This window comes from Somniosus microcephalus, chromosome 23 (assembly GCF_052327205.1).
Source record: "Somniosus microcephalus isolate GS21.2 chromosome 23, FLI_Smic_1.0, whole genome shotgun sequence".
NCBI lineage: Eukaryota > Metazoa > Chordata > Chondrichthyes > Squaliformes > Somniosidae > Somniosus > Somniosus microcephalus.
Genome location: NC_141009.1, coordinates 1,824,168 through 1,844,700, shown reverse-complemented (window position 1 = coordinate 1,844,700; position 20,533 = coordinate 1,824,168). Strand labels below are relative to the sequence as shown.

General features: G+C 59.1%; 1 protein-coding gene across 1 annotated transcript in view; it reads left to right on the top strand.

The window, feature by feature from the left end:
* The window catches only part of LOC147101530 (collagen alpha-1(V) chain-like), a 484,676-nt gene that overhangs the window by 284,153 nt on the left and 179,990 nt on the right, over positions 1-20,533 (top strand). The window contains exons 13-18 of the mRNA XM_085965124.1: positions 1,074-1,166; positions 2,508-2,564; positions 9,145-9,198; positions 9,660-9,713; positions 16,186-16,239; positions 17,713-17,766. Coding sequence (XP_085821250.1) covers positions 1,074-1,166; positions 2,508-2,564; positions 9,145-9,198; positions 9,660-9,713; positions 16,186-16,239; positions 17,713-17,766 — 366 coding nt within the window. The remainder of the gene's footprint in view (positions 1-1,073; positions 1,167-2,507; positions 2,565-9,144; positions 9,199-9,659; positions 9,714-16,185; positions 16,240-17,712; positions 17,767-20,533) is intronic.

Genomic DNA, 20,533 nt, shown 5'->3' with positions numbered 1-20,533 from the left:
TCTACACTGTCCCATCAAACACTCCCAGGGCAGGTACAGCACGGGTTAGATACAGAGTAAAGCTCCCTCTACACTGTCCCATCAAACACTCCCAGGGCAGGTACAGCACGGGTTAGATACAGAGTAAAGCTCCCTCTACACTGTCCCATCAAACACTCCCAGGGCAGGTACAGCACGGGTTAGATACAGAGTAAAGCTCCCTCTACACTGACCCTATCTGGGGAGATATAGCATCAGTGCAAAGGATGAGATTGTCCCCATGAGGGATGGACGGGGATGGACTGGGACGGACTAGGGATGGACTGGGGATGGACTGGGGATGGACTAGGGATGGACTGGGGATGGACTGGGATTGACTGGGGATGGACTGGGGATGGACTGGGATTGGACTGGGGATGGACTGGGGATGGACTGGGGATGGACTGGGATGGACTGGGGATGGACTGGGGATGGACTGGGATGGACTGGGATGGACTGGGAATGGACTGGGAATGGACGGGGATGGACTGGGAATGGACTGGGACGGACTGGGGATGGACTGGGATGGACTAGGACGGACTGGGGATGGACTGGGATGGACTGGGGATTGACTGGGGTGGACTGGGGTGGACTGGGGATGGACTGGGATGGACTGGGGATGGACTGGGATGGACTGGGGATGGACTGGGGATGGACTGGGATGGACTGGGGATGGACTGGGGATGGACTGGGATTGACTGGGGATAGACTGGGGATTGACTGGGTTTGACTGGGGATGGACTGGGGATTGACTGGGTTTGACTGGGGATGGACTGGGATGGACTGGGGGTGATTACTGGGATGGACTGGGGGTGATTACTAGGATGGACTGGGATGGACTGGGGGTGATTACTGGGATGGACTGGGGGTGATTACTGGGATGGACTGGGGGTGATTACTGGGATGGACTGGGGGTGATTACTGGGATGGACTGGGGGTGATTACTGGGATGGACTGGGGGTGATTACTGGGATGGACTGGGGGTGATTACTGGGACCTCTTGCTTTCTCTGTTTTATTGCTGCAGATGCTGACTCCAGTTCTTCTTGTCCTCAGTTCCGATTCACTGGTGGTGGCAGTGCTGGTGAGAAGGGGCCCATGGTATCCGCACAAGAATCTCAAGCGCAAGCAATATTACAGCAGGCCAGGGTAAGGACCAATCACAGTATGTGACAGGGTGTAACTAATAACAGAGGGTAAGGACTGTAATCGTGTCTGGAGCCGGGAGAGTTCTCCATTGGAGGAGGGAAGGTGTCACTCCCTCTAACCTCCGACACATCAGTGAGGTTGCTTTCTGTTGACCAAGCGAGAGATTGACATTCGAGTCGAGTCACTCAGGGCAAGCGCATGGGAAGACTTGGTAAGAACATGGCATTCTTCCCTGCATTACAACTCCCCAAAAAAGGAACTGAACAGGCATCAATCGCATCTCCATGATAACCCCCTAGAGACCAGGTATCTCCAGGGTCAGCATCACTGATACAGAGCGGAACCCCTGCCCGTTCTCGCACAAGATCAGCGACCCCCTCGCCAGTCCCAGGGGCAGAATCATTTGTACAGCTGGGGTGTACCTCTCATCAGTGGCGTCCCGGCCAGCCCCAGCTGATCAACCCTTGGAAAGCTCAGGTGGGGCGAAGAAAGAAATTGTTTTAGAACTCTTGGGAACAGAGGGACAGGAGGAGGCCATTCAGCCTCTCGAGCCTGTTACACAGGAACAGGAGGAGGCCATTCAGCCCCTCGAGCCTGTTCCACCATTCAATTAGATCGTGGCTGATCTGTATCTTAACCCCATTTACCCGCCTTGGTTCTGTATCCATTAATACTCTTACCCAACAAAAATCCATCAGTCTCGGTTTTGAAAGCTCCAATTGAGCCCCAGAATCCACAGTTTTTGGGGGAGAGAGTCCCAGATTTCCACCAGCCTTGGTGTGAAGAGGTGCTTCCTGAACGGCCGAGCTTTGAAAGGCGCTGTATAATTGCAAGTTCTTTCTTATCTTTTATAACTTCTGGGGTCGTGACCCGCAGAATTTCATGTCCAGTCGTTATGACAACATGAAGGAATGTTTATTCCAAAGTAGCGTCCATGGTAACGGCATGGTTGAGGGATGCTCAGCAATGACCGGGTGACGGCAGAGGGAAATAACGCCATGAAAGACAGACGTGCGTCTCTCCAGCGTCTCTCACCACCTCAGGACATTCCAAAGCGCTTCACAACTATTGAAGTACTTTTTGAAGTGTAGTCACTGTTGTAATGTAGGAAACGTGGCAGCCAATTGCGCACAGCAAGCTCCCACAAATAGCAATGGGATAATGACCAGATAATCTGTTTTAGTGATGTTGATTGAGGGATAAATATTGGCCCCAGGACACCGGGGAGAACTCCCCTGCTCTTCTTCCAATAGTGCCGCGGTGTGATAACAGATGAATGAAATCTGGTTTTATTTTTTTGCTTTGCATTTGTTGACAGAGATTTTTTTGTTCGTCTTACAGCTGGCGTTGAGAGGTCCTACTGGACCAATGGGATTGACCGGCAGACCTGGCCCGATTGTAAGTACTGGAACTGGGAAGATTCAATATACCCTGGGGCGGATACACGGGGGTCCCGGGTACACGGGGCGGATACACGGGGGTCCCGGGTACACGGGGCGGATACACGGGGGTCCCGGGTACACGGGGCTCGGATACACGGGGGTCCCAGGTACATGGGGCGGATACACGGGGGTCCCGGGTACATGGGGCGGATACACGGGGGTCCCGGGTACATGGGGCGGATACACGGGGGCCCCGGGTACACGGGGCGGATGCACGGGGGTCCCGGGTACACAGGGCGCGGATACACGGGGGTCCCGGGTTAATGGGGCGGATACACGGGGGTCCCGGGTACATGGGGCGGATACACGGGGGTCCCGGGTACACGAGGCGCGGATACACGGGGGTCTCGGGTACATGGGGCGGATACACGGGGAGCGGATACACGGGGGTCCCGGGTACACGGGGCGGATACACGGGGGTCCCGGGTACATGGGGTGGATACACGGGGGTCCCGGGTACACGGGGCGGATACACGGGGGTCCCGGGTACACAGGGCGCGGATACACAGGGGTCCCGGGTACATGGGGCGGATACACGGGGGTCCCGGGTACATGGGGCGGATACACGGGGGTCCCGGGTACACGAGGCGCGGATACACGGGGGTCTCGGGTACATGGGGCGGATACACGGGGAGCGGATACACGGGGGTCCCGGGTACACGGGGCGGATACACGGGGGTCCCGGGTACATGGGGCGGATACACGGGGGTCCTGGGTACATGGGGCGGATACACGGGGTCTCGGGTACATGGGGCGGATACACGGGGAGCGGATACACGGGGGTCCCGGGTAAACGGGGCGGATACACGGGGGTCCTGGGTACACAGGGCACGGATACACGGGGGTCCCGGGTACATGGGGCGGATACACGGGGGTCCCGGGTACACGGGGCGGATACACGGGGGTGTCGGGTACATGGGGCGGATACACGGGGAGCGGATACACGGGGGTCCCGGGTACATGGGGCGGATGCACGGGGGTCCCGGGTACACGGGGCGGATACACGGGGGTCCCAGATACACGGGGGGTCCCGGGTACATGGGGCGGATACACGGGGAGCGGATACACGGGGGTCCCGGGTACACGGGGCGGATACACGGGGAGCGGATACACGGGGGTCCCGGGTACATGGGGCAGATACACGGGGGTCCCGGGTACACGGGGCGGATACACGGGGGTCCCAGATACACGGGTGGTCCCGGGTACATGGGGCGGATACACGGAGAGCGGATACACGGGGGTCCCGGGTACACGGGGCGGATACACGGGGAGCGGATACACGGGGGTCCCGGGTACACGGGGCGCAGATACACGGGGGTCCCGGGTACACGGGGCGGATACACGGGGGTCCCGGGTACACGGGGCGCGGATACATGGGGGGGGGGGGTCCGGGTACATGGGGCGGATACACGGGGGTCCCGGGTACATGGGGCGCAGATACACGGGGGTCCCGGGTACACGTGGCGCGGATACACGGGGGTCCCAGGTACATGGGGCAGATACACGGGGGTCCCGGGTACATGGGGCAGATACACAGGGGTCCCGGGTACACGGGGCGCGGATACACGGGGGGGGGGGTCCCGGGTACATGGGGCGGATACACGGGGGTCCCGGGTACACGGGGTGCGGATACACGGGGGTCCCGGGTACACGGGGCGCGGATACATGGGGGTCCCGGGTACACGGGGCGCGGATACACGGGGGTCCCGGGTACATGGGGCGCGGATACACGGGGGTCCCGGGTACACGAGGCGCGGATACACGGGGGTCCCGGGTACACGGGGCGCGGATACACGGGGGTCCCGGGTACACGGGGCGCGGATACACGGGGGTCCCGGATACATGGGGCGGATACACGGGGGGACCCGGGTACATGGGGCGGATACACGGGGGTCCCGGGTATATGGGGCGGATACACGGGGGGGTCCCGGGTACATGGGGCGGATACACGGGGGTCCCGGGTACATGGGGCGGATACACGGGGGGTCCCGGGTACATGGGGGTCCCGGGTACATGGGGCGCGGATACACGGGGGTCCCGGGTCCATGGGGCGCGGATACACGGGGGGTCCCGGGTACATGGGGGTCCCGGGTACATGGGGCGCGGATACACGGGGGTCCCGGGTCCATGGGGCGCGGATACACGGGGTTCCCGGATACACGGGGTTCCCGGGTACATGGGGCGGATACACGGGGGTCCTGGGTACATGGGGCGGATACACGGGGGGTCCCGGGTACATGGGGGTCCCGGGTACATGGGGCGCGGATACACGGGGGTCCCGGGTCCATGGGGCGCGGATACACGGGGGGTCCCGGGTACATGGGGCGCGGATACACGGGGGGTCCTGGATACACGGGGGGTCCCGGGTACATGGGGCGGATACACGGGGGTCCCGGGTACACGGGGAGCGGATACACGGGGGGTCCCTGGTACATGGGGCGGATACACGGGGGTCCCGGGTACACGGGGGGTCCCGGGTACATGGGGCGGATGTCCAGCTCTCTGCCTCTGCCATAGATCAGAATTAAACCAGGGATTCGCTCAATCTATTAGGCAGCAGTTTGGTTAGATAATTGGAGCCAGATTCCTTCGCTAAATCCCACAGGTCACATGAGCTTTTGAAGATGTTTTGTTTTCCTGGGATGTGAGGCCAGTTCAAGAACCAGATTTTCCTTAATTTCTCTTTCTTTAGATGCTGCAAGTGTTTGAAGCATAACTCGGTGAATTCATGCTTGGCACAGACTAAACATCTTAAAAAATGTCCTTTTTCCTGAGCCTGTAACTGATGAATGAATCCCACCGGCCCATGACGAGGCTTTGAAAGCAATATCGCTGAGTGACTGCCTCCTCAATTGAGCATGAAGATAGTCATGGGGAGGGGAATGGGAGAGTGGGGAGGAGGAGAGGGAGATAGGGAGCGGAGGGGAGGAGAGAAGAGGGAAAGGGAAAGGGGAGGGGAGAGGAGTGGAGGGGACGGGAGAGATATGGGGAGCAGGCAGGGGAGGAGGGAGAGAGTGGAGGCCCTCACTGCTGATCTTCTCCAGAAACGTTGTGTGTGTCTCTGGCACCATGTCAGAGTTGGAGTGGAGCTCAGACACAGGGAGCCTGAAAGTCAACAATGGCCACATCCCCGCGCCGCCAGTTACCCCTCCCAGAGTCGCAATGCGGATTCCGCCCACTAAGGGGCACAATGGACATGATCTTCACCGCGCATCAATTACAGGAAACTCTTGATTTACCGGCACCCAAACAACCGGCAATCTCAGTTAACCGGCAAAATTCAGGAGTAGGTTCAGTTAAGTTTTTCTTCATATTAGTGGCAGTTTCTTGATTCTTGGCTGTGTAATCGGGGGTTCCTGCACTTGTTGCTAAGCAACAGGGACGCTTGGTCTGTGGCCGGGCTTCTTGCAGCTGTTGCTAAGCAACAGGGAAGCCTGAACTTGTTGTTGTGTACGGGGCTCTCGTACCTTTTAACTAGACCTCTCTGTAATCTGGACTTTTTGATAAACCGGCACCACGCCGGTCCCGTCGGTGCCGGATAATAAAGAGTTTCCTGTACAAGAGAAACGCAGGGAACAGCACCAACCGCTGTACATGGCCTTCTTTGATCTCACAAAGGCCTTCGACACTGTCAACCGTGAGGGATTATGGAGTGTCCTCATCAAATACGGCTGCCCTGAAAAGTTTGTCACCCTCCTCCCCCTGCTTCACGACATAGAAACATAGAAAAATAGGAGCAGGAGTCGGCCATTCGACCCTTCGAGCCTGCTCCGCCATTCAATATGATCATGGCTGATCCTCTATCTCAATACTATATTCCCGCTCTCTCCCCATACCCCTTGATACCCCTTGTGTCTCAAAATCTACCCATCTCCTTCTTCAATATATTCAGTGACTTGGCCTTCACAGCCTTCTGTGGTAGAGAATTCCACAGGTTCACCACCCTCTGAGTGAAGAAATTTCTCCTCATCTCTGTCCTAAATGTCCTACCCCGTATCCTGAGACCCCTCATATTAGACCCCCCCAGCCAGGGGAAACATCCTCCCTGCATCCAGTCTGTCTAGCCCTGTCAGAATTTTATACATTTCACATGCAAGCCGTGATCCTGACCAACGGTTCCACCAAAGACCCAATTCACGTACGAACTGGGGTCAAGCAAGGCTGTGTCATTGCACCAACGCTCTTCTCGATCTTCCTTGCTGCAATGCTCCATCTCACCCTCAGTAAGCTCCCCGCTGGAGTGGAGCTAATTTACAGAACAAACGGGAAACTGTTCAACCTCCGTCGCCTCCAGTCCAGATCCAAGGTCGTCCCATCCTCTGTCGTCGAATTACAGACAACACTTGCGTCTGCGCCCCCTCGGAGGTCGAACTCCAAACCATCGTCAACACCTTCACCGAAGCGTACGAGAGCATAGGCCTTACACTAAACATCCGTAAGACAAAGGTCCTCTACCAACCTGCCCCCGCCACACAGTACTGCCCCCCGATTATCAAAATCCATGACGAGGCCTTGGACAACGTGGACCACTTTCCATACCTCAGGAGCCTACTGTCAACAAGGGCAGACGTTGACGACGAAGTCCAACACCGCCTTCAGTGTGCCAGTGCAGCCTTCGGTCGCCTGAGGAAGAGAGTGTTTGCCCGGCACTGAGCTCATGGTCTACAGAGCAGCAGTGATTCCTGCCCTGCTGTGTGCCTCAGAGACATGGACCATGTACAGCAGGTGCCTCAAAGCACTGGAGAGGTACCACCAACGCTGCCTCCGCAAGATCCTGCAAATCCATTGGCAGGATAGGCGCACCAACGTCAGTGTTCTTGCTCAGGCCAACATCCCCAGCATCGAAGCTTTGACCACGCTCGATCAGCTCCGATGGACGGGTCACATTGTCCGCATGCCCGATACGAGACTCCCAAAACAAGCGCTCTACTCGGAGCTCCGGCATGGCAGGAGAGCCCCAGGTGGGCAGCGCAAGGAGCGCACGTCAACCCAAGCACCCCACCCACCCGCCCCTTCAACCACCGTCTGCCCCACCTGTGACAGAGACTGTAGGTCCCGTATTGGACTCATCAGTCACTTGAGAACTCATATTTAATGTGGAAGCAAGTCATCCTCGGTTCCGAGGGACTGCCTAAGAGGGAGGGCTGGGTGGTGCAGTCAGTTATTGAATCTGTTCCTCAGCCTCATCACCTTCAGCAGCTCGTGACGCTCAATGTGATCTGAGCCACAGGCTCGTGACTGTTTGAAATGACAATTGGTTACTAAAGAGTTAAACAGCTGAACGATGTCGGACAATTATACAGAGTTAGGCAAAACATTCTGGAATTCCACTTGAGTTACCCTCTGAGAAACAAACACGGTTAGTGATTAATTACACTGAGTCCATGGCACAGCAAATTGTAGATGGTCTGTGAGAGGAACAGTTCGATGGGCCTTTCTCGTCCTGTTCTTGGGGAAGCAGGCAGCACTGGCTGAAGGTGCCTGGGCCTGAGACTGGGCCTGGGCCTGAGACTGGGTGGCGGGGTCTGTGTAGGTGGGCTGGGGTGGGAGGGGCCTGTGTAGGCGGGCTGGGGTGGGAGGGGCCTGTGTGGGCGGGGCGGGTGGGAGGGGCCTGTGTAGGAGGGTCGGGTGGGAGGGGCTTGCGGGGCCGGGGTGGGCGGAGCCACTGTGGGAGGGGCTTGCATAGGCGGGGCAGGGTGGGAGTGGCCTGTGTAGGCCGGGGTGGGCGGAGCCACTGTGGGAGGGGCCGGGAGGGCAGGGCTGGGTGGGAGGGGCCTGTGTAGGTGGGCTGGGGTGGGAGGGGCCTGTGTAGGCGGGCTGGGGTGGGAGGGGCCTGTGTAGGCGGGCTGGGGTGGGAGGGGCCTGTGTAGGTGGGGCCGGGGCCACTGTGGGAGGGGCCTGTGTAGGCAGGCTGGGGTGGGAGGGGCCTGTGTAGGCGGGGCAGGGTGGGTGGGGCCACTGTGGGAGGGGCCTGTGTAGGCGGGCTGGGGTGGGAGGGGCCTGTGTAGGCGGGCTGGGGTGGGAGGGGCCTGTGTAGGCGGGCTGGGGTGGGAGGGGCCTGTGTAGGTGGGGCCGGGGCCACTGTGGGAGGGGCCTGTGTAGGCAGGCTGGGGTGGGAGGGGCCTGTGTAGGCGGGGCAGGGTGGGCGGGGCCACTGTGGGAGGGGCCTGTGTAGGCGGGCTGGGGTGGGAGGGGCCTGTGTAGGCGGGCTGGGGTGGGAGGGGCCTGTGTAGGCGGGACAGGGTGGGAGGGGCCTGTGTGGGCCGGGGTGGGCGGAGCCACTGTGGGAGGGGCCGGGTGGGTGGGGCTGGGTGGGAGGGGCTTGTGTAGGCGGGGCTGGGTGGGCGGGGCCACTGTGGGAGGGGCCTGTGTAGGCGGGGTGGGCGGGGCTGGGTGGGAGGGGCGGGCGGGGCTGGGTGGGAGGGGCCGTGTGGGAGGGGCCTGTGTGGGCGGGGGCAGGGTGGGAGGGGCCTGTGTAGGTGGACAGGTTGGTCTGGGCCCACACCTCTTTTAACTGTCTCGATTTCATTTTTCAGGGACCCCCTGGATACCTCGGAATTAAAGGTGAAATGGGAGACTTTGGCCCTCAGGTAAGCGAGTACCAGTCGCGGGCTCTGTGACATTAACCAATCACGGGCTCTGTGATTTTAACCAATCACGGGCTCTGTGATATTAACCAATCACAGGTTTGTGATATTAACCAGTTCTGGTCTGTGATATTAATCAGTCGCGGGCTCTGTGATATTAACCAGGTTTATCTGGTCATTATCACATTCCTGTTTGTGGGATCTTGCTGTGTGTAAATTGGCTGCCGCGTTTCCTACATTACAACAGTGACTCCACTTCAAAAGTACTTCATTGGTTGTGAAGCGCTTTGGGATGTCCTGAGGCTGAGCGCGGCGCTGTATAGATGCTCTGGTGGGATTTGAACCTGTCCAGTCAGGTATAGCAAACTCTTTAATTCACAGACATGCAGTGTTCACAGAGCGTCCTGCAGTCACAGAGTTACTGAAGGGCTCCCATTAAACTCATCGTTCTCTCTTTAACACAGGGTCCGAGAGGTGCTCAAGGTCCACCCGGTCCCACCGGAAAACCAGGCCGCAGGGTGAGTGTGCTCGTAGGTTTCTTAACTCCAAACTTACCTCGACATTGTGTCCTGGCCTTTGGGGAGCTGGGGGTGTGGAACATGTTGGGAATATCCCACCACAGATGCACGGAGAGGGGAGGTGCTGTACATGGGGCAAGTCTGAGCATAAGATTAATAGAGGTGTTCAAAGTCACAAAAAATAGAGTAAAGGAGAAACTGTTCCCAGTGGCAGGAGGGTCGGTAACCAGAGGACACAGATTGAAGGTGATTGGTAAAAGGACCAGAGGGGAGATGAGGAGAATGTTTTTCCGCAGCGAGTTGTTGTGATCTGGAATGCGCTGCCTGAAAGGGCGGTGGAAGCAGATTCAATAGTAACTTTCAAAAGGGGAATTGGAGAAATACTGGAAAAGGAGAAATTCACAGGGCTCTGGGGGAAGAGCAGGGGGCAGTGGGACTAATTGGAGAGCTCGCTCAAAGAGCCGGCACAGGCACGATGGGCCGAATGGCCTCCTCCTGTGCTATAAGTTTCTATGATTCTGTGATAAGTCAGGGCCACGTTTCTATATCTAGTCGAGGTGTTTAAGATGATTAAAGGAGTTGATCAGGTCGAGAGAGAGAAACTATTTCCTCTGGTGGGGGGAGTCCAGAACAAGGGGGCAGAACCTTAAAATTAGAGCCAGGCCGTTCAGGGGTGATGTCAGGAAGCACTTCTTCACACAAAGGGTGGTGGGAATCTGGAACTCGCCCCCCCAGAAAGGCTGTGAATGCTGGGAGACAATTGGAGCTTCAAGACTGAGATCGATAGATTTTTGTTGGGTGAGGGAATCGAGGGATATGGAGCAAAGGGGGGTAAATGGAGTTAAGATACAGATCACCCATGATCTAAGTGAATGGCGGAGCAGTCTCGAGGGGCCGAATGGCCTCCTCCTGTTCCTGTGTAACAGGCTCGAGGGGCCGAATGGCCTCCTCCTGTTCCTAAAAGCGACAATTGGCCTCCGGGTAAGGAAGGGAAAATATTAACCAGGGCTCCTGCTCCTGATTACAGGCCAGTGACCTGTACCCCCGTGAGAGTGAGCACCTTCAGGAGAGGAGGGGACCCGTACCCCCGTGAGAGTCAGCACCTTCAGGAGAGGAGGGGACCCGTACCCCAGTGAGAGTCAGCACCTTCAGGAGAGGAAGGGACCCGTACCCCAGTGAGAGTCAGCACCTTCAGGAGAGGAGGGGTCCCGTACCCCCGTGAGAGTCAGCACCTTCAGGAGAGGGGCGGACCCGTACCCCAGTGAGAGTCAGCACCTTCAGGAGAGGAGGGGACCCGTACCCCCGTGAGAGTCAGCACCTTCAGGAGAGGGGCGGACCCGTACCCCAGTGAGAGTCAGCACCTTCAGGAGAGGAGGGGTCCCGTACCCCAGTGAGAGTCAGCACCTTCAGGAGAGGAGGGGTCCCATACCCCAGTGAGAGTCAGCACCTTCAGGAGAGGGGGGGGACCCGTACCCCAGTGAGAGTCAGCACCTTCAGGAGAGGGGCGGACCCGTACCCCAGTGAGAGTCAGCACCTTCAGGAGAGGAGGGGACCCGTACCCCAGTGAGAGTCAGCACCTTCAGGAGAGGAGGGGTCCCGTACCCCAGTGAGAGTCAGCACCTTCAGGAGAGGAGGGGACCCGTACCCCAGTGAGAGTCAGCACCTTCATGAGAGGGGCGGACCCGTACCCCAGTGAGAGTCAGCACCTTCAGGAGAGATGGGGACCTGTACCCCAGTGAGAGTCAGCACCTTCAGGAGAGGAGGGGACCCGTACCCCCGTGAGAGTCAGCACCTTCAGGAGAGGAGGGGACCCGTACCCCAGTGAGAGTCAGCACCTTCAGGAGAGGAAGGGACCCGTACCCCAGTGAGAGTCAGCACCTTCAGGAGAGGAGGGGTCCCGTACCCCCGTGAGAGTCAGCACCTTCAGGAGAGGGGCGGACCCGTACCCCAGTGAGAGTCAGCACCTTCAGGAGAGGAGGGGACCCGTACCCCCGTGAGAGTCAGCACCTTCAGGAGAGGGGCGGACCCGTACCCCAGTGAGAGTCAGCACCTTCAGGAGAGGAGGGGTCCCGTACCCCAGTGAGAGTCAGCACCTTCAGGAGAGGAGGGGTCCCATACCCCAGTGAGAGTCAGCACCTTCAGGAGAGGGGGGGGACCCGTACCCCAGTGAGAGTCAGCACCTTCAGGAGAGGGGCGGACCCGTACCCCAGTGAGAGTCAGCACCTTCAGGAGAGGAGGGGACCCGTACCCCAGTGAGAGTCAGCACCTTCAGGAGAGGAGGGGTCCCGTACCCCAGTGAGAGTCAGCACCTTCAGGAGAGGAGGGGACCCGTACCCCAGTGAGAGTCAGCACCTTCATGAGAGGGGCGGACCCGTACCCCAGTGAGAGTCAGCACCTTCAGGAGAGATGGGGACCTGTACCCCAGTGAGAGTCAGCACCTTCAGGAGAGGAGGGGACCCGTACCCCAGTGAGAGTCAGCACCTTCAGGAGAGATGGGGACCTGTACCCCAGTGAGAGTCAGCACCTTCAGGAGAGGGGCGGACCCGTACCCCAGTGAGAGTCAGCACCTTCAGGAGAGGAGGGGTCCCGTACCCCAGTGAGAGTCAGCACCTTCAGGAGAGGGGCGGACCCGTACCCCAGTGAGAGTCAGCACCTTCAGGAGAGGAGGGGACCCGTACCCCAGTGAGAGTCAGCACCTTCAGGAGAGGAGGGGACCTGTACCCCAGTGAGAGTCAGCACCTTCAGGAGAGGAGGGGACCCGTACCCCAGTGAGAGTCAGCACCTTCAGGAGAGGAGGGGTCCCGTACCCCAGTGAGAGTCAGCACCTTCAGGAGAGGAGGGGTCCCGTACCCCCGTGAGAGTCAGCACCTTCAGGTGAGGAGGGGACCCGTACCCCAGTGAGAGTCAGCACCTTCAGGAGAGGAGGGGACCCGTACCCCAGTGAGAGTCAGCACCTTCAGGTGAGGAGGGGTCCCGTACCCCAGTGAGAGTCAGCACCTTCAGGTGAGGAGGGGACCCGTACCCCAGTGAGAGTCAGCACCTTCAGGAGAGGGGCGGACCCGTACCCCAGTGAGAGTCAGCACCTTCAGGAGAGGAGGGGTCCCGTACCCCAGTGAGAGTCAGCACCTTCAGGAGAGGAGGGGACCCGTACCCCAGTGAGAGTCAGCACCTTCATGAGAGGGGCGGACCCGTACCCCAGTGAGAGTCAGCACCTTCAGGAGAGATGGGGACCTGTACCCCAGTGAGAGTCAGCACCTTCAGGAGAGGAGGGGACCCGTACCCCAGTGAGAGTCAGCACCTTCAGGAGAGGAGGGGACCCGTACCCCAGTGAGAGTCAGCACCTTCAGGAGAGGAGCGGACCCGTACCCCAGTGAGAGTCAGCACCTTCAGGAGAGGAGGGGGCCAGTACCCCAGTGAGAGTCAGCACCTTCAGGAGAGGAGCGGACCCGTACCCAAGTGAGAGTCAGCACCTTCAGGAGAGGAGGGGACCCGTACCCCAGTGAGAGTCAGCACCTTCAGGAGAGGAGGGGTCCCGTACCCCAGTGAGAGTCGGCACCTTCAGGAGAGGAGGGGACCTGTACCCCAGTGAGAGTCAGCACCTTCAGGAGAGGAGGGGTCCCGTACCCCAGTGAGAGTCAGCACCTTCAGGAGAGGAGCGGACCCGTACCCCAGTGAGAGTCAGCACCTTCAGGAGAGGAGGGGACCCGTACCCCAGTGAGAGTCAGCACCTTCAGGAGAGGAGGGGACCCGTACCCCAGTGAGAGTCAGCACCTTCAGGAGAGGAGGGGTCCCGTACCCCAGTGAGAGTCATCACCTTCAGGAGAGGAGGGGTCCCGTACCCCAGTGAGAGTCAGCACCTTCAGGAGAGGAGGGGTCCCGTACCCCCGTGAGAGTCAGCACCTTCAGGAGAGGAGGGGACCCGTACCCCAGTGAGAGTCAGCACCTTCAGGAGAGGAGGGGTCCCATACCCCAGTGAGAGTCAGCACCTTCAGGAGAGGAGGGGACCCGTACCCCAGTGAGAGTCAGCACCTTCAGGAGAAGAGGGGGCCCGTACCCCAGTGAGAGTCAGCACCTTCAGGAGAGGAGGGGGCCCGTAACCCAGTGAGAGTCAGCACCTTCAGGAGAGGAGGGGACCTGTACCCCAGTGAGAGTCAGCACCTTCAGGAGAGGAGGGGGCCCGTACCCCAGTGAGAGTCAGCACCTTCAGGAGAGGAGGGGACCCGTACCCCAGTGAGAGTCAGCACCTTCAGGAGAGGAGGGGACCCGTACCCCAGTGAGAGTCAGCACCTTCAGGAGAGGAGGGGACCCGTACCCCAGTGAGAGTCAGCACCTTTAGGAGAGGAGGGGACTCATACCCCAGTGAGAGTCAGCACCTTCAGGAGAGGAGTGGGCCTGTACCCCAGTGAGAGTCAGCACCTTCAGGAGAGGAGGGGACCCGTACCCCAGTGAGTTTCAGCACCTTCAGGAGAGGAGGGGACCCGTACCCCAGTGAGAGTCAGCACCTTCAGGAGAGGAGGGGACCCGTACCCCAGTGAGAGTCAGCACCTTCAGGAGAGGAAGGGACCCGTACCCCAGTGAGAGTCAGCACCTTCAGGAGAGATGGGGTCCTGTACCCCAGTGAGAGTCAGCACCTTCAGGAGAGATGGGGACCTGTACCCCAGTGAGAGTCAGCACCTTCAGGAGAGGAGGGGACCCGTACCCCAGTGAGAGTCAGCACCTTCAGGAGAGGAGGGGACCCGTACCCCAGTGAGAGTCAGTACCTTCAGGAGAGGAGGGGACCCGTACCCCAGTGAGAGTCAGCACCTTCAGGAGAGGAGGGGACCCGTACCCCAGTGAGAGTCAGCACCTTCAGGAGAGGAGGGGACCTGTACCCCAGTGAGAGTCAGCACCTTCAGGAGAGGAGGGGACCCGTACCCCAGTGAGAGTCAGCACCTTCAGGAGAGGAGGGGACCCGTACCCCAGTGAGAGTCAGCACCTTCAGGAGAGGAGGGGACCCGTACCCCAGTGAGAGTCAGCACCTTCAGGAGAGGAGGGGACCCGTACCCCAGTGAGAGTCAGTACCTTCAGGAGAGGAGGGGACCCGTACCCCAGTGAGAGTCAGCACCTTCAGGAGAGGAGGGGGCCCGTAACCCAGTGAGATTCAGCACCTTCAGGAGAGGAGGGGACCCGTACCCCAGTGAGAGTCAGCACCTTCAGGAGAGGAGTGGGCCCGTACCCCAGTGAGTTTCAGCACCTTCAGGAGAGGAGGGGACCCGTACCCCAGTGAGAGTCAGCACCTTCAGGGGAGGAGGGAACCCGTACCCCAGTGAGAGTCAGCACCTTCAGGAGAGGAGGGGACCCGTACCCCAGTGAGAGTCAGCACCTTCAGGAGAGGAGGGGACCCGTACCCCAGTGAGAGTCAGCACCTTCAGGTGAGGAGGGGACTGGTACCCCAGTGAGAGTCAGCACCTTCAGGAGAGGAGGGGGCCCGTTCCCCAGTGAGATTCAGCACCTTCAGGAGAGGAGGGGACCCATACCCCAGTGAGAGTCAGCACCTTCAGGAGAGGAGGGGACCCGTACCCCAGTGAGAGTCAGCACCTTCAGGAGAGGAGTGGGCCCGTACCCCAGTGAGTTTCAGCACCTTCAGGAGAGATGGGGTCCTGTACCCTAGTGAGAGTCAGCACCTTCAGGAGAGATGGGAACCTGTACCCCAGTGAGAGTCAGCACCTTCAGGAGAGGAGGGGACCCGTACCCCAGTGAGAGTCAGCACCTTCAGGAGAGGAGGGGGCCAGTACCCCAGTGAGAGTCAGCACCTTCAGGGGAGGAGGGGACCTGTACCCTAGTGAGAGTCAGCACCTTCAGGAGAGGAGGGGACCCACACCCCAGTGAGAGTCAGCACCTTCAGGAGAGGAGGGGACCCGTACCCCAGTGAGAGTCAGCACCTTCAGGAGAGGAGGGGACCCGTACCCCAGTGAGAGTCAGCACCTTCAGGAGAGGAGAGGACCTGTACCCTAGTGAGAGTCAGCACCTTCAGGAGAGGAGGGGACCCGCACCCCAGTGAGAGTCAGCACCTTCAGGAGAGGAGGGGACCCGCACCCCAGTGAGAGTCAGCACCTTCAGGAGAGATGGGGACCTGTACCCCAGTGAGAGTCAGCACCTTCAGGAGAGGAGGGGACCCGTACCCCAGTGAGTGTCAGCACCTTCAGGAGAGGAGGGGGCCAGTACCCCAGTGAGAGTCAGCACCTTCAGGAGAGGAGGGGGCCAGTACCCCAGTGAGAGTCAGCACCTTCAGGAGAGGAGGGGACCCGTACCCCAGTGAGAGTCAGCACCTTCAGGAGAGGAGGGGACCCGTACCCCAGTGAGAGTCAGCACCTTCAGGAGAGGAGGGGACCTGTACCCCAGTGAGAGTCAGCACCTTCAGGAGAGGAGGGGACCTGTACCCCAGTGAGAGTCAGCACCTTCAATTGTGTGACTGATTTTTCTTTTGTTTCAGGGTCGAGCGGGGTCTGATGGATCCAGAGGAATGCCGGGGCAACCTGGAGGAAAGGTACCCACAGATCTCTGCAAATCTCAGCATGAGACACAGTCCCCTTTCATCCGCTGTGTACTGTACATCTACAGGAGCTGACACTGAGACACACACGGGCCATACAGTACCAGATTATAGTGAATCGTTCCCTTTTACCCGCTGTGTACTGTACATCTACAGGAGCTGACACTGAGACACACATGGGCCATACAGTACCAGATTACAGTGAATCGTTCCCTTTTACCCGCTGTGTGCTGTACATGTACAGTAGCTGACACTGAGGCACACATGGGCCGTACAGTACCAGACGGGAGTGATTTGTTCCCTTTTACCCGCTGTGTGTACTGTACATGTACAGGAGCTGACACTGAGACACACACAGGCCGTACAACAGCTGACACTGAGACGCACATGGGCCGTACAGGAGCCGACACTGAGACACACACGGGCCATACAGGAGCTGACACTGAGACACACACGGGCCGTACAGGAGCTGACACTGAGATACACACGGGCCGTACAGGAGCTGACACTGAGACACACACAGGCCATACAGGAGCCGACACTGTGACACACACGGGCCGTACAGGAGCTGACACTGAGACACACACGGGTCGTACAGGGGCTGACACTGAGACACACACACGGGCCATACAGGAGCTGACACTGAGACACACATGGGCCATACAGGAGCCGACACTTTGACACACACTCGGGCCGTACAGGAGCTGACACTGAGACACACATGGGCCATACAGGAGCCGACACTTTGACACACACGGGCCGTACAGGAGCTGACACTGAGACACACATGGGCCATACAGGAGCTGACACTGAGACACACACGGGCCGTACAGGAGCCGACACTGAGATACACACGGGCCGTACAGTACCAGACGGGAGTGAATCGTTCCCTTTTACCCGCTGTGCACTGTACATGTACAGGAGCTGACACTGAGACACACACAGACCGTACAGTCTCAGACGGGAGTGAATCATTCCCTTTTACCCGCTGTGTGTGCTGTACATGTACAGGAGCTGACACTGAGACACACACAGGCCGTACAGTACCAGACGGGAGTGAATCGTTCCCTTTTACCCGCTGTGTGTGCTGTACACGTACAGGAGCTGACACTGAGACAGACCCGGGCCGCACAGTACCAGACGGGAGTGAATCGTTCCCTTTTACCTGCTGTGTGTGCTGTACATGTACAGGAGCTGACACTGAGACACACACAGGCCGTACAGTACCAGACGGGAGTGAATCATTCCCTTTTACCCGCTGTGTGTGCTGTACATGTACAGGAGCTGACACTGAGACACACACAGGCCGTACAGTACCAGACGGGAGTGAATCGTTCCCTTTTACCCGCTGTGTGTGCTGTACATGTACAGGAGCTGACACTGAGACACACGGGCCGTACAGTACCAGACGGGAGTGAATCGTTTCCATACTTGTGTATGAGACTGAAATTCTTTCTTGCTTCACAGGGTGACCGAGGCTTTGATGGGCTTCCTGGGCTGCCGGGTGAGAAGGGGAACAGAGTAAGTATTGATTTCCACTTTGCACAGGAGGCGTTGGTGCCTGGACGAGGGGCCGAGAGCTGGATTGAGACAGCAGCTAACTCCAGACATGGAGGCTTGTTACCCATTGTCAGTGTCCCCGCCCCGGGAGAGTGTTTGATGGGACAGTGTAGAGGGAGCTTTACTCTGTATCTAACCCGTGCTGTACCTGCCCTGGGGGTGTTTGATGGGACAGTGTAGAGGGAGCTTTACTCTGTATCTAACCCGTGCTGTAACTGCCCTGGGAATGTTTGATGGGTCAGTGTAGAGGGAGCTTTACTCTGTATCTAACCCCCTGTACCTGCCCTGGGAGTGTTTGATGGGACAGTGTAGAGGGAGCTTTACTCTGTATCTAACCCATGCTGTACCTGCCCTGGGAGTGTTTGATGGGACAGTGTAGAGAGAGCTTTACTCTGTATCTAACCCGTGCTGTACCTGCCCTGGGAGTGTTTGATGGGACAGTGTAGAGGGAGCTTTACTCTGTATCTAACCCGTGCTGTACCTGCCCTGGGAGTGTTTGATGGGACAGTGTAGAGGGAGCTTTACTCTGTATCTAACCCGTGCTGTAGCTGCCCTGGGAGTGTTTGATGGGACAGTGTAGAGGGAGCTTTACTCTGTATCTAACCCGTGCTGTACCTGCCCTGGGAGTGTTTGATGGGACAGTGTAGAGGGAGCTTTACTCTGTATCTAACCCGTGCTGTACCTGCCCTGGGAGTGTTTGATGGGACAGTGTAGAGGGAGCTTTACTCTGTATCTAACCCGTGCTGTACCTGCCCTGGGAGTGTTTGATGGGACAGTGTAGAGGGAGCTTTACTCTGTATCGAACCCGTGCTGTACCTGCCCTGGGAGTGTTTGATGGGACAGTGTAGAGGGAGCTTACTCTGTATCTAACCCGTGTTGTACCTGCCCTGGGAGTGTTTGATGGGACAGTGTAGAGGGAGCTTTACTCTGTATCTAACCCGTGCTGTACCTGCCCTGGGAGTGTTTGATGGGACAGTGTAGAGGGAGCTTTACTCTGTATCTAACCTGTGGGTAATCCTGTCTCTGTTATCGTCTCTCGTCCTGTTTGAAGCCGAGTTTACTGAGCTCACTGTCCGGTCTCTTGTCACAACACGTTTCAATCCCGCAGCGATGTCTCACTGTGGGAGTGATGTGCAGACACCTGTCGGCTTCGGCCTGTCAGCCCAACCCTCTAATGAGCTTGTTTGCTGCTCCAGGAAGCTTCTCGTCCCCTCTGATTTCTTTCAACCTCTGACTGAACACAGATTGTGTCTGTGACAGGATTTGCTTCAGGGTAGAAAACGTTTCCCGTCTCTGTCTTTGTTCCACCGATACTAATCCGGTCGGTGCTCTCCTGAAGCACCCTCTCTTTCCCCCGAACTCCTGAAGCTCTCCCTCACGTATTCCTCACAAGACCTCCCTCCTGCAACCGCCCCACCTGGTCAAGCAGCCTTTCCCCTTCACCCATATTTTTATAACAGATTAACGAAAATGAAATCAAAAACACACCATTTTAAAATGCCCCGGATGATTTTTCTACCAGGCGTTGCTCACAGCAGGGTCGTGGAGATTGATCTTCAATCGCTGGGGGCTCCAGAACAAAAGAAACTCCTACAAAATTCACAGCATGTCCCTGCTGTTTCGGCCAATCTTCCGCTGAAGTTACAGAAATTCTATCCCTTTATATAAACACTAGCTGGGGAGCCCCGCGTTGCGAGGGCAATTTTGGGGCGCTTGGTCTCCCTGCCCCTGTATGTCCCCCCTCTCCCTGTCATGTCCTCTCCCTGTCCTATCCCTCCCTCCTCTCCCTCCCCTCGCCCACCCCACCCCCGCTCCCCCACTCCCCTCTGTCCCTCTCTCCGGCCCCTCCCCCTGCCTTGCGCCTGAGGTCCGGAGCTGAGGTCCCCCGCATATGGCGCGGCTGAAGACGGCCACTGTGGGCGGGCGGGCGGCGCATGCGCGGTCAGTGGCCAATTTTGGGGCGCTTGGTCTCCCTGCCCCTGTGTGTCCCCCCTCTCCCTGTCATGTCCTCTCCCTGTCCTATCCCTCCCTCCCCTCCCCTCCTCTCCCTCCCCTCCCCTCCTCTCCCTCCCCTCCTCTCCCTCCCTCCCTCCCCTCGCCCACCCCCTCCCCTCCCCCACTCCCCTCTGTCCCTCTCTCCGGCCCCTCCCCCTGCCTAGCGCCTGAGGTCCGGAGCTGAGGTCCCCCGCGTATCGCGCGGCTGATGGACGGCTGCTGTGGGCGGGCGGGCGGCGCATGCGTGGTCAGTGCGGGCGGCGCATGCGCGGTCAGTGCGGGCGGCGCATGCGCGGTCAGTGCGGGCGGCGCATGCGCGGTCAGTGCGGGCGGCGCATGCGCGGTCAGTGCGGGCGGCGCGAGCGCCCCGCGATTTCCCGAGGCTCGCCCCCCCCCCACGATTTCCCGAGGCTCTTCCCCCCCCCCCCCGCGATTTCCCGAGGCTCTACCCCCCGCGATTTCCCGAGGCTCTCCCCCCCCCGCGATTTCCCGAGGCTCTCCCCCCCCCCACCGCGATTTCCCGAGGCTCTCCCCCCCCCCCGCGATTTCCCGAGGCTCTCCGCCCCCCCCCCCGCGATTTCCCGAGGCTCTCCCCCCCCGCGATTTCCCGAGGCTCTCCCCCACCGCCCCCGCAATTTCCCGAGGCTTTACCCCCCGCGATTTCCCGAGGCTCACCGCCCCCCCCCGCGATTTCCCGAGGCTCTCCCCACCCCCGCGATTTCCCGAGGCTCTC